This window comes from Larimichthys crocea, chromosome III (genome assembly GCF_000972845.2).
Source record: "Larimichthys crocea isolate SSNF chromosome III, L_crocea_2.0, whole genome shotgun sequence".
Classification (NCBI taxonomy): Eukaryota; Metazoa; Chordata; class Actinopteri; family Sciaenidae; genus Larimichthys; species Larimichthys crocea.
Genome location: NC_040013.1, coordinates 51,023,302 through 51,045,094, shown reverse-complemented (window position 1 = coordinate 51,045,094; position 21,793 = coordinate 51,023,302). Strand labels below are relative to the sequence as shown.

The 21,793-nt window shown below is 41.7% G+C and overlaps 1 protein-coding gene across 3 annotated transcripts in view; it reads right to left on the bottom strand.

Annotated features, from left to right (window-relative positions):
* cacna1ba (calcium channel, voltage-dependent, N type, alpha 1B subunit, a) overlaps window positions 1-21,649 on the bottom strand; it is a 121,183-nt gene extending 99,534 nt beyond the window's left edge. For 2 of the 3 annotated variants that reach the window (XM_027278178.1, XM_027278177.1), the window contains exons 1-3: window positions 20,632-21,649; window positions 18,686-18,791; window positions 17,283-17,422 (exon numbers count right to left, since the gene is read on the bottom strand). In XM_027278178.1, coding sequence (XP_027133979.1) covers window positions 17,283-17,422; window positions 18,686-18,791; window positions 20,632-20,891 — 506 coding nt within the window. In that variant the 5' untranslated portion in view covers window positions 20,892-21,649. The remainder of the gene's footprint in view (window positions 1-17,282; window positions 17,423-18,685; window positions 18,792-20,631) is intronic. The other variant, XM_027278179.1, reaches the window with a different exon arrangement.
* Between the last annotated feature and the right edge of the window lie 144 nt (window positions 21,650-21,793).

The window sequence follows — 21,793 nt, the reverse complement described above, 5'->3', positions numbered from 1 at the left end:
TTATAGACTGACTAAAATATTTGTCATACTGTTTATATTATGCTAGTACGATACAAGGAGACTTGACCATCTCTGTGATGGACAGTAAGTGCAAATCAATGCTTTGAGTTCAGTCAGAGCTTGGGGCCAAAACCAGTATTCCTGTAATGGACATCAGCTTAACATAATGACAGCCCATGCTCGATAAAGTACACTCAACACCGTCTGCCATCCAAACAAAGATATAACATGGCTGAATGGGGCGAAATAACCAATTCTGCAAAGAGCCTATTCAAGACTTGTAATTTGGGTGTGGCACTCAGCCAGAATACATTAGACACACAGGGATCATCTGATCCTTCTGCATATATACACATCCAGTCATCCAAGCTTTGCGGCCACAAACTGATTCTTCCAGCATGTTCTCTGGCTGGCTTCCCCCTGCAGATGAGAGTATAAGCAAGGTAGCGTGCAGAGATACATGGCTACTAGCTGAGAGGAGACAGCAGTGCCTGCGGGGTCTCGATCCTCCCTGACAACCAGCTCTCAGATCAATCAGGAGGAGGTGGTGTTGATGGAGTCGGGGGGTAGGGAGGGGCCTGAGACACCTCCCAGGCCATCGATCGGCTGCCTCAGACACATCAGTCCAGAAAAAAAAAAAAAAGCACATCAACGATCAGAAATTGTCTGTCTGCCTCTGTCTCGTTCTCCACTCTCTTTTCCTGGTGATGTGCGTGACGAGCTGAAACAGGCTTAGGCCGGTTATGCTGAGTGGCACTAGTTTCCTCCCTTCAAAGTAATGAGGGAACATGGGGGCAAAATGTCCCACATGTGCTCTGAGAAGGTCCAAAGTTCAGTCGTCATTGTTTGACTGTACCTCATTTGTTAGAGTCGCTATACATGGGAGACAGATGCCGGGTTTCAAAGACAGCTCTGTGAGCTGCCTCTGGCTTCAAAGATACACGACAAACGCAGCCAGTACTAGTAGCACTGGTTGAAAAGACAGGATGCTTGTCATAACAATGTTCAGTCAACCAGATAAAAAATGTCCCTATTTTCCCTTAACACATGAGGCCTCAGCTAAAATAGTATGTGTATCACAAGGAAACAGATGCTGTTATATTAAAAACTCAAGTTCAGTTCTGATAACATTGTACTCACCAACATAGCCACATGGTGATGTCCAGACAGAGACTCAAGATCAGGTAATAGAGCATAACTCAAGACCCTTATAGCCGTGTCATTGATTATGTGCCTTAGAGGTGCATATTCCCAAAAAACTGTTAACTCTCTGTAAGACTGGATGCTCTGGAACACCTAAACCTTCAGGGGAATCTCCCTCTTTATCTGCTTCTAAGTCAGATCTGGTTCAGCAATATTGCCAAATTGCTGAAATGTAGAAACATGGAGACGTCAGTCCAACAGAGAAATAAAGAGGAGCTGTTAGACAATCTGACAGGATATACACAAGACAGTTTATCTAAACCACTATATTTAGAGGTTTCAAGTTTCAGGTTAATTTATAGTTATTTAGTATAGAGTATAGAGGTGTAATAACTATATAATAACTGTACTCACTACAGTTCATGTACATTGTCATGAACGGGGTATTAGCTATAGAGGCCAGGCTGTAAACATGTTCGTATCTGCTGTGAAGTTGGACATTTTAACTAAGCGGCAACCTCTGGTGCTGGGAAAGGAAGCCAATGCGGAAGTGCTGTAATTGGAAGCTGTAATTCCTTCGAGTGGCCACTTGAGACAGGCTGCAGAAGTGAGTCAATCTCCGTAATCTCTGTCATATTAAAATGTCCAGTTTCACAGCAGATCAAACATGTTTACAGCCTAGTTCAGGCAACAGTTTTGGTCTCTATAGCAAATTTTCCTGTCCATGACTGAGATGATGACAGTGAGGGGGGCTCGAAGTCATGCATAATTAATAGTGTCGCCACTTGATTGATTTAGTTATTAGTTTAGTTATTTTAGTTTTAACATGGGGACTTATGGAGACCGACTTGTTCTGAGGGCCAGCCTCAAGTGGCTGTTCGAGGAACTGCAGTTTTTGGCACTTCAGCGTTGACTTAATTTCACAGCTGCAGGAGTTGCCACTTCATTTCAATATGCGTGGTTGTTTGACTGCTTGTAGTTAGCAAATGATGTGATGAGGACAATGTAGCTATGTCTTGACACTATGACTGATAAGAATGATGGAGAGCCAAACCGCCTTCGTAGTCTTAGTTTTGGTCTCAAACATCACCTGTCATCAGTTTGAAGTAAACTAAAGCTCCCGTGGAAAATATGACACTTTAAGAAATATGGTGTCCATAAAAACACATCACTGTAGAAACACAAGATAAAGGACGTTATATGTGGACACTCTCCTGGTCAATTCAGCATCAACATAATTCATAAAGATAAACTGTATTTCTGTACAAACATAATATTTTGGATTTTGAAGGCCTTAATAACCCAGCCTTTGGTTAGCTGCGCTATTTTAGAGGGAGAAGACCGAGGCGTGCTCCTTCAAAGATTGTTTGCTAAAATAATGCTGGTTGGAGGATCAGATCGAGACAAAATTACACACTGTTAATTTGCCGTCTATCACATGTCTGATGGTCTTTTAGGAGGTTTACGTCCGTTACCAAACTAACAATCTGGTTTCCCACTTTCTCTTTGGTGCTGAACACCAATGTATTAAACATGTTTGATCTCCTCAGAATGGCAAGAGTGACTCTTATTTTAGTGGTTGCTCAATAAATGGCTTTGTGCCTACAACTGAACTGATGTTCAGTATAACAACATGACCATATATGTAATATACTCCTAGCTGTGGATTTATTGTTTTGGTAAACTGGCCTTACTGCATATTTGATGTCCTTGCTACTATTGATAGATATGAAAAGGCTGTATGTAACACGCACACTATAGACAGTTGTAACTTGTTCAGTTCAATTGTCCCCCTTTTCTTTTTTTGTGTAGTAGTTCCTGTCTGCTCTGTTCATGTGTAAATGTAAAACATAAGAGCAAGAAAACTGCATCATAATTCAATACTTGTTTCATATCAGACATATGATTCTGTTGTTTTGTTTTGTTTTGCTTTTCCCATGAATTATTTCATCCCCAGATTGAGGCCCTCTGCTCTGAGGAAGTCTGGTTACCTACTAAAGTAAGTTTGCCATTTATACGATGTTTTACAATCATCCGACTACACCGAGAGACATTTTCACTCTCTGTATAAAAGATCTCATAACTTAAATATGTGTTGACGGAGGGGCACGGTGTGCAACAGCTGAGTAGATAAAAACTAGATGAGCATAAGTGGCTTTGCTTTGAGTGATAAAGTGATCTGACTCATCACAATTTCCCAGAGCTGGTGTAGCGGGTAGGAAAGTGTTGTGGGAGCCCAGTCAGATCATCCCGTCATTTCAAAGACAGGAGAATCTCAATCTGATCACAGACGTGAAACAATACAAGAAGAAAACTGGTCCAGACTAATGTAATGATTACCATCATACACCCAACACTGAACTCATCAGGACTGTGTGTGTGTGTGTGTGTGTGTGTGTGTGTGTGTGTGTGTGTGTGTGTGGAGCAACCCGCTGATCAGTGCACAATACATTTCTCCGACCACTTGAAGAGCAAAGCTGAAAGCATGAACACAAAAATCCCTCACATGAAATAACCCGAGGTGTTCATATAACAGACCGATACCACTCCTAGAACTCACCTGCGCCCTGTATCAGTATCACACAAGCCCTGCTGAAGTATCTCTGCTGTGGGATCAACATATCAAGAGCATCATATCAAGGGCTTTCAATGAAATATGAGCTTCCATTACAATGAGTCTATAACAAAATGTGGTGCTCGCTGGGCAGCAGGACAAGCAGAAGGACTGAATGAACCATAGCGATGGCACAACATGCAGCGCCTGCTACAAAGCACCAAACGAACTAATAAACAGTTTAGTGGAATTTAACCACATGACATACGTGAACTGAAGTCAACTAGGACATCAACATAAGGCATGTTAAAGTGAAGTACTAATCATCTGATGCTTCACAGTGAGATCAGAGGTCACGATCAACTAAAGGAAAGCAGCGTTGGCTTCTTAGACGCATTACGTAGTGGTACCAGACAAACTGGTCTACAGCAGTGGGCACAGCTGCTCAACTTTTAACCACATTTGATAAGATTACTTTTGGAAATGATTTTAAAATGATGTTGTTAACTTATAAAGCCATTCCTCATCTTACTCTGTCTTGCATTTTGACCTCACATGACTATTGAAAATATGAAAAAGTACTACATAAATATAGACTATTATTATCCTATTATTATCAAATGTTTGTCAACATGGAGCTTGAACTCAAGTCTTGAATGTTTTTGAGGCCAGTTTGTTTTTATTGGTGCTTTATTAAGCCTGAAATGTGGAGGCAATCCCCAATAAATGCTAATAGACCAGACTCATCGAACATGCAGTGTGCAGATGCGAGAAGTAAATAACGTCACACACCACCAACTATTTCACTCCTATACTATAGCTGCTGTTAGCTAATGTTACCTCAGCTACCTTGGCTGTGAGCTCAGAGCACTGGGGGATGTATACTACAGGAGTTTTGGAAGCTGTCAGACGAGTAAATGTGGGACTGACTTTTAGTGGTTGGTGAGAGCTTGGTGAAATAAAAGGCTGAAAGACAGATGGCGAGCTGGGCTGACTGCTGTTGGACTAGTCAGTAATATTTGCCATTTCTTGTGTTGTTGAATTTTGTTGTTAGCAAAGTTGTTGACTTCCTAGTTTTTGGCCATCAGTAATGCAATCAGAACTGTCGTGTTTGGACAGTGACTCCAGAGAAAGATCAGGGAGCACATTCACATCTGACAGAAGAGACCATGAATGAATTTTAAGCGTTAATGTTTTTCACTGTTCCAGCAAATAATGTTAGACAAGACTGGACATTAGACAAGACTTTATTTATAGTAAAATGTATAATACCCCTTAGGTAAAGTATGCTGTAGCAATACTGTGCACAGCGCTTATCAAAGAGGATAAAATGCACTCTCTAACTGGGCTAATTCATCCACAGTGAAACCTAATCAATTATTTATTCATTCGCTCCAGCCTTTCTCTTCAGAGAGAGGCTGATTAGAGAGGAGCTCACAGTCTGGCTTCTCAGAGAGATTTGTGGCGGGCTATGTGCATTAGGCCTGACCACAGAGCCATCATCGCAATGTCTCGTGTAGATTGTGATAACCCTCTCTATATCGCCGAAGCAGCTCTCTAGAGCCACAACACCTGATTGGATGGCTGCTATCAGCGTTCAGTGTTCACCTGCTAATGCTACAAGTAAAGAGAATCAATACATAAAAGAGTTTCAATCACAGATCTGAAAACACACTGGATGGTATAACGTGTGCATCCATTAAATTCATGTATGAGTTTGCTGACTCATTAGAACATTGATAAATAACTAAACATTAGGCGGTCTAATTATTGCTGCTGATACAATGGAATACTACATAAACAATTCAATACATTTTATTCTATTTCCATATATCTGCTTAATATTTAACCAATTCTTTAGAAGTAAAATGTATGGCAATATTTCCTGTACCATCAAATCATTTTTATTTTGGGCTTCAGCAGCATATAGTGTCTCATGTTGGTCTAAATGATGTGTGCCTTGTCACAGTGTTCCTCAAGCTCATTTCCAGCAGATGCAGGCAGCTGTTTTTATTATTTTCATTATTGATTCATCTGCGAGCTATTTTCCAGATTCATCGGTACCAATGTTTGAGACTAGCTGGTGAACACATTTGGCAGCTAAAGAGCCAGAGATGCTTCCAGAGGTGAAAGGAGAGTGAATGCTGGATTGGACAGGAAATGGGGCTCCAAATAAAAGCTAATGTTGCTGTACATGTACCCAGTTCATGACAACTGATTTTTTATATTACTCATCCATTCAAATTATATCATTAGGCCTAAAGCCATGCAGAATTAAGAGCAAGACTGCTTTAACTGACTGGTTAGTGTGGTCACAGGTGGCTTATTTGAGCTACCAGGCCTCATTCAGATTGGTCAAACTGCAATCACTGAACACATCGGGTAACATCTGATGATTAGGTTTTAATCAGCTTTTTATTAGCTATCATACAGATAACTGTTTATACAGATTAGCAGAGTGTGTCTCTTTTCATCCTTGCATATAAAGTTGTTCATCAGATGAAAGAAGTCTTGGCCTGGATCTCCTCTATCCATTTTGTGTAAATCCACTGGCTACACTGCAAGTCCAGAAAAGTTAGCCGTTGCCCCCAGAGGCTAAATCAAGGTCAGAGATTAGTGTTAGACTATTGGCTATTGATTTACACTACGGTAGCATTTTTCGACAAGGGAGCATAAATCGTCAGAAAGGCATAGATATTGATTTGTGTGACGCAGGAGCATTTACAGTTTTGTTAGGCTTCATTTTTTCTGTGAAAGGAGTGTTAAGTAACAAAGCATAAATTAAGATGAGCCAAGTATAGCTTCATATTAACACATTCTTCCTCTTCAAAAATGCAAATCAGATCACACAATGCCTACCACCACGACTTCAGAGCAGGAGATTTAAATAGAGCAGTGGAATCAGAACTCTGAACTAAATATGAACATTGAACATCTCTGTCTGTGAAATTACAAATATTTTGAGACATTTTTAAACCTTCAATTTTAAGAAATATTGATTTAAACTAGATAAGGTTTTACTTTGATTAGGATCCAGCCATCCTGTGTTTTTTCTTCTGGTTTCCTGCCTCTCAGCATGGATCTACAAAGGGTCTTCAGCACTGTGCTGTATCACACACACTGTTACAATCACTGGCACTGTGAGCCTGTTTGCCATACACCGGGAGCCAGTAGTCCCTGGTGTTGGTTCAGGGGGAGGTGTGGATGCTGCCGGGATCCACTGTTGATCACAGGGCATTTACACAGCAAATACACAAACTGGCGTAATCATATCAATATGCCTGTTGCTAAGGCTGCGCAGTACATCTGAGACTACAGTGATCAAAGAAAACAGACGGGGGACTTACTAGAATACAAACACAGATTTTTCTCTTTCAGCACAAAACATTTTTTTTTTTACCAGAAAATATAATCATGGCTGTGGAAACATTTCTGATGCTTAGCTAGAACTTTGCACTACATCTCACCAATATGTATCTAACCTGAACCATGACGGTATAGACCATAGCCATGTAGTGAAGGTGCTGTGAGAATAATACATCCCTCTCAGGTGTAGGAAATAAAGAAAGGACAACATGTGGACTGCTAAATGCAAGCATAGTGTAAAATACTGGGCCTACAGCAAGACGACAGTAAGAACTTTGGCAGATCCCGCATGTCATCATCGTTGTCCTGACCATCCCTTTCTCTGCAAACCCAACATCTGCCTGCAGCACCATACACACCCTCATCTTCACCCCCTTCTGTAATCTGACACTAATATGGTCAATCACTTTTTGAAGTTGTTGCACATTATTTAACTGTAAATTTGATCTTTTATATACCTTTAATATATATATATAGTTTATATATATATATATATATATATATATATGTATATATATGGGAGTATTGTAACAAAAAATAATTTCCCCCTGGGACTATTAAAGTATTTCTGATTTTGATTCTGATTCTGAATACTCACATATGCATCTACATACAGATAAATATGTTGGTTATAGATGCTGTTTCTGAAAACAGCTTTTAACAAATGGTTAAAGGAATGAAGTAAGACCATACACATTTAGCTATTGTCACCATAAGTGTCAATTACAAGATACCACTAAATCAACATTAATGTGTCGTCCTTTTTCAAAATTAATTTCATCATTTGATGTTTGATGTAGCCCAGCATACATAAATCTATTCATATATGGTGTACATAAACTTTATCTACAGGTCTGTCTGAAGGTTTTGTCTCTGAGACCTGTTGTCTTCCAAAAGAAATCTCTTAGTTTGAAAACACATTAGAGATAGTGTCACTAGTAAATTACTAGAGGACTTGCCAAACATAAGACTGTTCTCACAAGGGTGACCATGGACGCTGACCAGCTCCTCATCTTGGGAGGTAATCTGGCAAGTCTAGTCCCAATACATGATCCTCACGTCTCCAAAACCGTTTTCGATACATGCGATAAACAGAGTTGCATTAACGACTGAATCGAGTGCACTCAAAGATATGATCATTTTTGATACTCATGGTTTGCACTGTGTGGTAGGTGAGTGGAATAGTTTACCACAGCCAGGCAATCACCCTACAACGAGGGACCCGTGCACTGGAAGACAACATCACTCAAATGATATGCTAAATTAGAAAAATTAAGATTGTTCTGGGGATCAGTCTATCCAAGTCGAGACTCTGCTTCACTTGCAGGAATACCAGGCATATATTACAATGTATATTTTTTGCAGTAGGCTGATTCATAGCAAGTCATAAAATGATGAAATTAACAGATTAAATCAAACAAAAAAATATTCACTAGTGCCCACCTCCTCTGTGCAAGTCCACTTGATCTGTACCAGCATGAATAAGATGGTCTTTTGAGGCAAAGATGCTGACTTATGCTTTTCAAATGCTGCTCAGATGCAGGAAATGGCCTAATTGGAGCGATTTTAGTAAGAGTTTAGAGAGGCAAGTCCAGTTGTGAAGTATTAATTAAATTTGCGTGAAACTGCTTGTAAAAGATGGTATGCCATATTCCTGTTGTGAGACTATCGGTGAAATCACTGATGATCTGAACCGAGCAGTGTTATCCTACGCTGTATGTGTGTGTGTGTGTGTGTGTGTGTGTGTGTGTGTGTGTGGTGTTTGTGGCAGTGGGGAGGGTTGGCTGTACTGTAAGAACGAGCCACTGCAGAGATCCAACAGCAGCTGCTTTGATCCAGCCAGCTATAAAGAGGCATGCTGAAGTGAATCTATTCCTTCTGCGCTCAGCTCAATACACTATTGATTTGGGTGGGAGCACGGGGAGGCAGACATATGCTCTTATTAGCAACTCCCTACATCTTATTGGAACATGGTAGAGGTCGGGGGCTGGCCTACGGGACGTAAATCCAGGCTCCTCCGTTCATGCAGCCCACCACATGATCTGATTAGCAGCAAATGAATGTTGGCTCAGGCCCATGTCCTGAGAGCAAACGCATGCAATGTGCAGCCGGATCAATTGATGGCATGTTCAAAGTGGTAATGGTATTAGAATGAGACGGCCCCTGAACTGCCCCTCACATAAGCACAATAAATTATTTAGCTCTAGTTACCGCTGTGTAGACCAGTGTTAACATAGAATTTTACTTCCGTTGTCGTAGAACGGTTTCTAGTAGTCTTGTAGGGTTTTTGAGTTTAAATGTTACATCTGTTATATCTTAGTAAAGATGCTCGCCCCTTCATTTCATTTGACAACTATTGCAGGTAAATTCATTCAGTAGCAGTTCATTAATAACACTTTGCTGAGTTATACTTCTAATAGAATTATTATCTTTGTCTGGTTACCAGTAATATGTCTTTGTATTGTGTCTGTGCCATTTATTCCTGGCATAGGATGGCTTTGCTGAAGAGGAAACAACAATTGGAAGCTTACTGCACTTGCAGCAATGAGACTATGCCAGGTTCATTCACAGCTTTCTCTCTGGACCAGCCTCCTCTTCTAAACGTCCCATTTTCTTCTCATTCGTCTAATCACTGCATTAGTTCAGACCTTCTTTTACATCTCTTCCCATTAATAAACCACCCTTTTTCTACGTCCCCTGTCTTGGCACCCCAACTCCACCCACTAACAACAGGCAAGTTAAGATCCCTAGGTGGATGGAAGGCTCCGAACCAGCTGTAGCTCTGCTCAAAGGCTTTCTTAAAAAATCATGTTCATTTCATATTTGGGTCTTCTAGTTGAATCTGGGTATATCTGGTCTTGCTGTTTGTTGCAATACTGTACATTTTGTACAGATGATGTCCTGTTGTATCCACCTGCTTCAATAGTATGACTACAGATACTATGTAAAACAACTTCAGTAAATATTGTTCCATAATCATATCTGCAGAGGCCTGTCATAGAAAAGGACAGAGACACTAGTTTGTCCAGCCTCAGTACATTAGAATAACAAGGAGCATGACTCGCTCTATTTCTCCATAGAAACTCTCGCTCTGCTCCTGTTACTGTGCCATGACTGTCACTTTCTCCTCTCTTGTGTATAAATAACAGCTGAATGTCCAGCAGAGTTCACCTCCTTTTGGGATTTATTAAAAGGCACTGTGGGAAACCCCTGGAAACACTGACTGAAGCAGAAGCAAGGCAGTCTGAAATAAACTCTAGAGTATACTAAACAAAATGGAATATGAAATACATCAGGCAAGGAATACCAAACATTCACAATGGGTAAAAAAAAATCCAGGAAATTTAAGACTTTTTAATCACTGGACAACAAAGGCTCCCAAAGGAACACCACACATGCATAATGAGGGTCATGTGATCAACTGAGGTAGCCAAAGGCATCAGTTTTCTTGGGTAAAAGGCAAAATTATCTAAACACAATGGAATCAAGGTCCAACACAACTGATGGGTAGAAGAAAGTGGCTGTTAAAAGATAGTGAGCTCCAGTTAAAGGCTCAATTAATCAACTTTTTTTTTATATCAGAAACATTTGAAGAAATACACTCAATGCCACTGCAGCTGGTTGTTGTGGATCAAGAAATAACTGGGGCATGTGTTTGGAGTAACCGTTTCCTACTCTGGACAGTGTTTATACTAAGCTAGACTAATCACCTCCTGACTCAAGTTCTGTACTTGAATTTGGGATTGATATTGATTTTCTTATCTCACTCTCATAGTTTCCAAGATCCTGAAATATTCTGTTTAGCTACCTTTAAGATCAGCCCAATCTTTTCTTTGTGGCCTGTACATTTATTGTAAGGTTGAATATCCAGCAGCAGCAGCTGGCAGCCTCAGCAATTAAAAAAAAAAAAAAAAAAAAAACTCATAAATCCTGCCCAGCACCAAACAGCAGACCCAGTTAGAGACTAGCTGGTAATGAAAGTCAAACATCTTGCAGTGAATCAACCACATATTTCTCTAAGAAGTTGCTAGACACCAAAACAGAGATGGGGGACTTCTATTTAAATGGTGTAGATGAACTCAAGTGCATGCTGAATGAATGTGTATAGGCACGGGTATGTTTACATATTAACATTAGAAACTTCACTCAGGCCTGTGAGTCTGTCAGCCTGAATGGAGGTCTTCTTCCTCCCAGGGGGCTAAAAATGAATTGATGCAGCTTTGGCATAAACCTTATTGTTATTGTTTTAACTCAAACAAAAGCAGACCATGGATTCATTGAAAGTACATTATCCTCTCTTAACCTGCTGTCACATTTTGGACCATCAGGAATATTGGCTAATGGAGTGTTGTTTAGCTCAGTTGGTAGAACAGCCGCCCCATGTGCGAGGGCTCAGTCCTTGCTGTAGAAGCCCAGGGTTTGAATACGACCTGTGGCTCTTTGCTGCATGTCATTCCCCGTCTCTCTCTCCCCACATTCCTGCCACTCTTCAGCTGTCTCTATTAGAAATAAAGCTTGAAAAGGCCAAAAAAAGGAATAATTGGCTGATATCTCAGCTGGTCAACCTCAGTAGGCTAGTCAGTAAGTACAAGTAAAAAAAACAAGTAGTATTTTATCCTGTTTTTCTGAGAAATCATTAACATTAACATCATTACATTAACTTGAACCCACAGCCAATGGTGGCTGAGCAAACAGAACACTAATAGCGACAGTGTAAGGTATATAGGTATTATAACAGTTAAACAGTCTTTGCGTTGTTGCAGTGGTTATCTTTTCATTTAACAAACAGTGAATGCTCACACACTTATATTACAAACAGCTGACTGAGCTGACTGATATTTTGAAGTCATGTCCAAATGAGCTGAATACAGTGAATAATCAGTGAGTTATTGCTAATGCCTAATTGCTATGGGTTTCACATCCTGCAGGAAATGGACATCATCGTGGATAAGTGATTTGCTGGCATGTGTGTTTAAGGGCGCCTGACTGTATGTATGCACTTCCCATGAGCGATCCAGTATCCACCCTGACAACATGGCTGGAGCCGTCAGTGAAGCCTGGCACTGATAAGATGTCCCGACCATACTGTGGGCCTCTATCCACCACCCAGGCCATAAAATTATGGTTATCATGTCAGCCTACTAAGCTCCAATTGAATCTGCTTGGGCCACTCCCATCCAACACACTCACACACACACACACACACACACACACACACACACACACACACACACACACACACACACACACAGTCTGGCAGCATACAGGCCCTTACCACCAGTCAAAAAGCCTCACCTACACTCAGCACTCTCAGCTCAGATCAGATGCTGTATCCATGACTATATATACCTGCCCACAGCAACTCATACATACTTAATCAAGCACACATATTGTAGTACTACTGGTTTTCTGTGTCATGCACATACAAGAGACAAACTTTCATTCAAACACAGGAAGGCTAATCAGATGATTACAACAGCAAAGCATCTGAAAAGTAGTGTGTGGAAGTATTTTAAATCCTTCAACATGCAAGGCTGATAAGGCTGTCTGTAAAAAGCAGCTGTCTTACTCTACGACAACAACAAATCTGAGGACTCACCTGCTTGCTGCAAATGAAGTGACTCAGCAGAGGCACCAGAAACAATTGGAGCAATGTCAGCTGTACAATCTCATCTAACTGCCTACTCTCCACAACATCCTCGCCAGAAGCTCATGGAAAGGCCATTAGCGACAAGATAGCAAGATTTATATGAGGCATATGCCGACATGGTTTTCAGGACGTGATAGAAATTGAGCCATGACACTACACGAGAAAGTATATACTACACTGAAGGGTAAGACACTCTCTGAGCACCAAACATGTGGATAATGCTGGGAGGAGGGTACATTACACTAATCCAAAAGATTTAGACACTAGTTGCACCTGATGGGAAATGCACACAAATCCATGACTTTTGGTCTCTGGGTGGAGTCCTCCACCTAGGAACTATAGTTCTCTTATAGTTCTCATGTGAGAAATGATAGAGAAACCTGGTGGGATAAACCTGAGTAGTACTTTGTCATTGGACTTCAGAGTCAGTTATGGACTGGCCATAACAAACACCACGTTCAAGAAATAGTTGATTCATAAGTGTACTTGTACCAGAACACTGTAGGCCCTATTTTGATGGTCGACCCTGTGGTTATATCAGAAAAGCAGGAGGCAGTCAAGCTAAAGAAGGAGGTCGGTTGGTCTAGCAGTCTCAGGAGCAGACAGATAGTGGGAAGCCAGAAGGTCTTATGCCATGATGTTGAAAAGGAGGCTCCCACTAACTGCTGAACACAATGCGAATTACATCCATGTTTTAAAACAGTGGACCAGCTCTTTACTCCTTCATGGTTGTTGGAGATGCCCATCCAGTCTACATGTGTTTTGTATACTTGGAGAAGGCTTATGACCTTGTCACCTGGGAGACCCCAAGATAGACCCACAATACACTGGAGAGATTCTATATCTCATTTGGCTTAGGAACACCTCGGGATCCCCCAGGAAGAGCTGGAAATGTTGCTGGGTTACCTTCGATCCTACCAATCCTGAGGCGGGTTTTGTGGCAGAAAATGGATGGATCATTGTATCACCTTGGATTTTTTCCAGCAGCGGTCCGAGGCGCATGAGTTTTATTTAGTACTGCCAGAAGATATTTAGTCTGAGGAGACCCACCCAAACAGCCAGCGTCCTGCGGTTGGTTTTGCTCTCCCCCTCGCACTCTTGTTTCCTCCTCTCACCTCTCATTCTATACTTCCGTCTCACCTGTACTGCCTATCTCACAGTGGAATACATGAAGTGAAGTACTTGATTAAGCAGCCTACAAGAATGAAATCAAATAACTCCTGTTAGACATTTTCACATTTCGTAAAATGATAACCTGATCAGATTAGGTCAAACAAAAGCCTACTCTGTATTTAGATCTTAAATACAGCAGAAATACAGCAACTCCCTATGGCAGATTCAGGTTAACTCAATTGATGTTATGGCAAGCACTGACAACCTTTGGGCTGTTCTGTGTGGTCTCTTCGTTTTAACTTTGTTGTAGTACTTGTAATAGGCAGGTAGCGGACCTTTCGTTGCTGTCAGCTGCACTCCTGAATGACCATAATGATTCACGGTAATGTCTGGAGGTGTACAATTTATAATCCTCACTCGTCCCTGACTCTGGCTGCCTAAAGTACAGATAGCCAGTGTATTGCGAATGGGGAGAATTTCACAGTGTGAATGGATGGAAGTTTTTGTTTTTTTGGTTACTATTTTTCGTCACCCAGATGTGACCTCTCCACCTGGGCACTAGGTGTCCCTGCTGCTGCTTTTCTACTTGTGTTTTGCAAATGCTGTCATCAGCTGCAAGATCTACACCTGGACCCGGTGAGCTCTGCCTTATAAATAAAAAAATACCTCCCTCATTCTGCAGACTCTCTCTCTCTCTCTCTCTCTCTCTATCTCAGGGGAGATTCCACCTCCCACGGCAGCATGGTGACAGCATGTGTTTTTTTGTGTTTGTTTTCTTTACTACATACACCGTCGCACATCCACACATGACCTGAATTACTGACACTGATTCCTACATGTTGCACAGTCGACTCAGGTTTTCTTAGCTCCAATCTCAATGTTGACTCTCAATGTCATCATGTTGTCTCCCGTCCTTGTCACAGTGCAGCCATTGATGTGTTTCTAATAGTTTTTGGACAGTAATTGTTGGTTTGGTCTTTAATGGTTGTTGACAATAAATAAGTTATATATCACTATTTTAACTAGGATTAGTGTTATTAAAAGTATACATTTGTATTTAAAGGTTGATTAAAAAAATCTGCATAACAAACTAAAGCTTTATTTATATATACATTTTATTGTTAGGGTTTACCTCGAACAAGCTGCAAATCTACAAGTTTATCTTCACTCTAGTAAAATAAATGAAAATTTATTAGAAATAAAAACAATATCTAAATCACTATGGTTTGGGACATACATAGCACTAATGGTTTTTAGAAAAGGGGACGAAACACAGAAGGCTGGTATGTTCCCTAATGAATGCATGAAACACGCACACACAAACAGATATCTGCGTCATTCCAGCAAAACCAGACTCATTCTGGTGGATGACACTTATTATATTTTCCACCGACTGCTTCCCGTTCTTTTCAGACAACAGGAAAAAAGGCTGTGTGACTCCACTTCCAGTGGGAGCGGCAGGAGCGTCGAAGGGTTTGGGAATTGGTGGAGGCTCTGTTTATTGCAATGAGGTTCCTGACACAAGCCCCAATAGGTGGGCCAAATAAATCTTTGTATCATTATGTGAGAGAGGCTGGGCCGGTCCCCTGGTAGAACCACCGAGCGCCGAGGGACTTTCTGCAGCGTAACCGCATCCTCTGTCACTACCCCCGCTCTTCCCCACCAACCCCCAACACTCCATTCTCCTCTGCTCTCCATCCCCCGCGCCTACAGCACTATTCCCATACTAGCTTTGTACTCCCTTGGTGTTTCTCCAATACCAAGTGATCCTCTCTGTTTACTCCACAGACAATCTGAGATGATAGAATGATAAAAGAGCTCACAACTTACAACTGCTAAACAACATTTCAAGGCTGCTGGACATTTCTACAATACACACCAATGCATACCAATAACTGGCAACATTGTGTAGAACATGTACGATATAGAGAGTACAATCAACTGCTGAGAGGATCAAAGTCAATAATCTTATTCCACATTATTAATCCACATCAATCATAAGTTAACACTTTAGAGCCTTTATATATAGTGCTGAAATTATTCAGTTAATAAACTAATTAAACAACGTATTAATCAAGAATAGTAATAGCTTCAAGGTTCAAAGTAAAACATTTGCTTAGTCTGTGTTAAATATTTGCTAGAGTTATTAAAAAATGAGGATTTCCTTTTCTCATTTTGACTGTTGGACAGAGAAATAAGGAATTTAAAAATATTACTTTGGGCTATGGTAACTTCTTATTATATTTACCAATTTATAGACCAAGCAACTTATTCTGGATTCATCCAGAAACTAGTAATAAAATCAGTTGTTGGTTCCATCTCTACAGCAGCTGTCGCTGTAAGAGTGGACAAAAACAACTCCAGTCAACACTTCAAAGTGGCGATGGCTCTGGGCCTTTCTTCCTGCTTAAAAAGATTTGGAGCTTCGGGACTCTGAACTCAGCAGGAATGAATGGTGCCATTCGTGACTGGATCCAAAGCAAGGCCACAACACCTTGAACACACGATTTCATATTATAATTTCAATCCCATGAATACACTATATAGTATGTTGTTTATTTAAAATATTCATTTTCAGAACGCTTTGTAATTGCACATATTATGGAGCGAATACTACATAAAGGCATTGACCCAAGAGTCTACATGATGAACATTTCATTGATATGTGCCTTATATTTGTATTGCAAGGAAGTAAATTAAATTATAAATTATAGTTTCTCAACTAAACGTTATATGGTTAGAAGAAGATAAGAAGTTAGAAGAAGTTAAGGTATGAGAAGTTGCAATTAACTGTATGTGTAAGGCCGAGTAGAAAAGTTGAAACTGCTAGCTTATAATAATCAATAAATAGTTGTGATAAATATCTAAGATTAAAGGACAATAATGTTTAATACTTATTAAAAAGTCATGGATAAACAGTTGAAATAGCTGAACATATTAACAGATGACTTTGGCCTTCTGTATGTAGCTTGAAGTGATAGAGAAATGTTCGTCCACTGTGAGCTCATGTATTTTTCCTTCATGTCGTGTCACGTGGTAGTCGTCAACATATGGAAACAAGTTACAAGTTCTGACCATCACTACAGAAAACTCACAGTGACTGTAACTGAAAAGGCAAATAATTGTATGTTTTTTATCATTTCAAAATGTGTGACACCACAAACAAGATTTCCCTGAAAGCCTGTGTCGCATTAATTTCTGCGCTGTACGTACAATCATTTTCCTCTGCTGCTGGACAATAACACCTTATCAAGACTCTGTTTATACAGACAGGAAGAAAACACTCTGCCATCTGGAATGGCTCGGCTCTACTGATCATTAGAAAAGCAACACACACACACACACACACAGACACACACAGACGCAGAAGAGCTCTCCCCTCCCCTCATTAATGGCTGCCGCCCATCAGCTCTGTCAGTTAGCAACTGTACAAGCCATTAGGCCAGTGCTACTCACCCTGTTAGGACCACTACAAAGTCCATTACATTCCAGCCATTACGCAGGTAGGAGCCTTTGTGAAAGGCAAAGCCCAGGGCGATGATCTTGATGCCAGCCTCAAAACAAAATATTCCAATAAAGTAGGGCTCTGTGTCGTCCTGTTATGAAAAAGCAAAGTAGAGTGAGGAGGATTAATGACATTACAGACTTCCATCTGGCCTTGTCAATAAAATCAGATATTGGCCGGTCAGTGTCAATGTCATCAACCGCTAGTAAAATGAAGGCTCCGTATGATTTTACTCAACAGCTTCAGGGTCTTCTACAGTACTGTATTAGATGCTTTAAGAACCTGAAGGACTGAGAAACAGCTACCACTGATGACACTGTCCTCAAATAAAGATCAGTTCACATAACCTTTTAAAAATCCAAATAATTCTTTTTGCACCATCATTTTGCTGACTTGCTTCCTTAAAATGAGAGGACTGGCTGCTTTTCTTTCTCATATATAATATTAATCTGAATATATTTTAGATGTGAACCGACTGGCTTTTGTTACCCTCATTTTTTGACATTTACCATCTTAAAAAATTAATTGACTAATGGGGAAAATAATTGTTGGATTAATTGGTAATGACAGTTCTTGTTAGTTTCAGCTCTAGCACACGCAGAGCCACAGCTGCCTGACAAGAGTCAAGAAATAGTAATTTGTCTCCAGAATGTTTACTGAAGCTAGATAATAGCTGAGTAACAACAAAAAAGCGGTATATAGGATTTTATAATGTAGTGACACATCTGATCCTGATGAACTCTGTGGTGTGTCTGTCAGACAAGGCGTCAGCCCCTCTCAGGAAGCGGATCAATGCGGGCAGCGGGCAGCTGGAAGCCTCCTTGCCTTGGGGAGGGACATTTATACTTAAAAGAGCCCTGCTTCTGCCCCTGCCCCAACGGCTCTTTGATTGGACAGAAGGGTTCACAGCACTTGCATTTTTTAATGGAATGATTTAAGAGAGTTGGGTAAGGGGGGGAGGAAGCAGCAGGGGTAACCTGAGGTAATGATACACAGGGGGGGAGATCAGAGACAGCTCTGCAGGGTTCTGCTCCATCTCTGTGGATGAGGAATCTTATTTGTGTGTTTTTTATGTGTATGGCTCTGAAATGTTCAGATCAACAAATACGTGGACTGGAATAAGAGAAGAGAGTAGGTCTATTACATGATTGCAGCAGTCAGAGTCTGCAGCTGGAAATAACTAGACCACCATGTTTCTTTGGGCTGCTTCACAAACTAGAATTATTTCACGTCTCTGACACCTAAAATATTTAATATGTCTCTGCGAAATCTGTGGCAGCAGAAATCACAGCAGAAAGCAGTACCGTGGTTTTCTATTGTCTGACACATGAAGAGCTGTACAGTAGCTACTTACCAAACGCTCTGACATCGGTGTTTTGTCTAAGGCCGGTAGGTGTTGCTCCAAGGCCAGCACGATGCAGTTTGCTATAATGGTGGCCAGGATCATGTACTCAAATGGAGTGAGAGTGTTAAGGAATTCTTCATTCACACATGCAAACACAGACAGCAACATTAAATATAAAAATCTACACTCTTAAAAACACAAGGGAGGACACATTTTCTGAGCCTGAATTGGTGCTTAGTGTTTGATGGTGTGTCGTTCTTACAGGAAATAAATTTTTGAAGCAGCTATATTGGATCATACATTTCCCATAATGCAACTCTATAGTGTTTCCCATTAGAACATCCATCCTCATCAGTCTTTATAATCCCATACAGTCCTTAATGATATAAAGAAACAATCTCTCTCCATCAGATAAAGTACAATAATCACTGTTCGCCCGCAGTCGACATTTCTGCAGCCGTGAGTAAGAAATTACAGACAGCTTTGTGCAGATTACTGAGTATCCTCCCTCTGTGCAGTGCACCCCTCTCCTGTTATGTCATTAGCACTCCAACATCCCCTCAGGACTGTTCCAGCTCTGCTAGGAGGAGGGCACCCCCCCAAGAGAGGGAGCTGGCCAATGGACTCCAGCCACTGGGCCACCAGCTGCTCCTGGGCCACAACAGATCAGCTGCATGATTGTTCTGCATCAGGATCAAGCGCTCAGTGATGCACTGCAACATCAAAGCATGAGAAATGTTTGCTCAGCACTGAAGGGAAACCAACCGGTGACTTATGTAATGGAGGCCGTTACCCAACTTAATGCAAATTAATTGCAACACCTATAAAACTCATTAACATCCGAGGTGTTTCAGCATCGTTTTCGCCCTCAGAAAATATCCACATTTGCACCAGTGAGAAATGATTTTGTCGCTCGGTCAATTTCACAGAACACAACAGGTGGCATCCGCGCTCACGTGATCGCTCAGTGCAAACTAAATCAATTAAAGAATGCACCAGCAGCTCATTTCAAAGCTGCATCCTGCTGCGTGTTACTACCGCTGCAGCTTGTTTGTTTGGTGTCACACCCATGCAGACTGCCACCGCCTTGATGCTGAGGCCAGCCTGTCGAGGCCGGGCCTGCTGTTTGCTGGGAGTTCAGCACCCTGGACAGCACCGTCTGCAGACAGCCTTCAATAAGGAGCGAGACGACGGTCGACTACAGTAAAAACCTACATCACGGTGTCATCACAGAGCCCACAAATCAACTTTAAGCCTTGTCTAGAGGCGTTTTATGTCTTGATCCCCCCCCCCCCCCCAATTCATGAATCAAGCATCAGGACAGTCCCTCTGCCTATACAGACAGACACTAATCTTCTTGGATTCAAATTTGATCAGAAAAGAATCCCAGAAAATAAAATACCTTGACAAGAACCACCTGTAAAAGAAGACCTGCCATGAAACAAACATATAAATTTTAGTGAAACAGTCAACAAACCATGCAACATGTCATGCACTCCTAAAGGCTCTACCCTTTAGTAATCACTGATAGATCAAAGCTCCAGTGACGCAGAGCTCCCTTAGAAATATGGCTCTTTAAGGCTCCCTTGCTTGTAGCCAACATTCATTGAAGAAAAAGGGGGGATAAGAGATTTGGTGAAATATGACCTAGCAATACATTCAATTCTACAGAAAATCGACTGATGGGCTCCTAATTGTGGCACAAGCTGCCGCCCTTCCCTCTACGGCTGTGGAAACAACCAGAGAACCAACTGTGGATGGAAGTTTTCTATTATGCTGATATAAAATCTACTTTGCATGTTGTGTGTGTGCCACATTAAAGGCTGTTAGTGCATCATATCATATCACATGTATCTTCTGGCAGTAAGCAAGGGATCTTAAATGGACATATTTTCAGGTGAAGTTCGGTGTGGTGATATGGCATGTGTGAGTCTAACACTGGGCTGGAAGGATATGGCCATTCGGTGATCTTTTTGGCATATTTCCGTATGATATTATCCTCACTGAAGATGAACAAGGAGCGGTTAACGGTGAGGCAGCTCTGTTTGACGGGGATGGGGTTGTAAATGGCCATGGTCCTGGCTCTCTGGGCCATCGTCTGCTTGTACATCCTCTGTACCCCTGGAGGCCCCGGCTGCCGGCTGGCCCCTCTGGCAGGGCCCGCGGGACAGGTGCCTCCATAGCGGCTGGACAGTTCGTCTTCAAAGCGAGCCATGACGGGAGAGCACAGATCTTGCTGGAGAAACCAAAACTGACAGCAGAAAAGAAATGGAGAAGAAGCATCACAACACACACCGTCGTCCCGTCCCCCAGGTCCTTCAGGTGCGTGTATCGTCCACGAACAGAGGAGTCAAACATCCACGGGAGGAGAGGGGGGCTCCTCTTCACCTCCTCGTCTCTGCTGCTTCCCGGTGCTGTCACTCTCAAAGTTTAGATGATCAGAATCCATGATGCATCATTTTTCATGGGTGTTCCTCCTTCCTCCGACTGACTGACTGATTCTCACAAGTGTTTTGGCGTCAGCGCCTCCGGTCCATGCTACAGGATGCCCGTGAAAAAAATAAAAAATAAAAATCAGTCAGTTTAACGCAAAACACCGCAGCAGACAAAACACCGCGAACCGTCAGCGTGAAGACAAATGTTCCTCCACGGAGCGTCCACAAACATCATCTCTGTTCCCCTACGGACTCGTCCCCATCACTGAAGGACCGTGTGTGTCCCCCCCTCTCGCCCCGCGGTCCAGGTGAGACAAAGTGTCCGTTTGTTTTTATCGTTCACCGAGCACAGATCACGACGGAGCAGCAGCGTCTCCACAAACTCCCGGTAATAATGTGAAATCCGTTTTTCTCCTCCGCTCCTCATCCATAGACCCTCCCCACGTGACTGCATGCCAGTCAGTGGCTCCACCTGGACCGGCCCTGTTTCCATAGCAACAGGGAGGAGAAAGCGCGCGGCCACACCGGGATTAAGTTTCACCAAATAAATTGACTTCCGTAATCAGTTTCAAAATAAGAGCATGTTTGTGAACGGGGCTCATTGAGAATAGACATAACATTAAAGAAACATCTGTATACACCACGGAGGACACAGAACAGTGCACGTCTGTTGGAACAATTC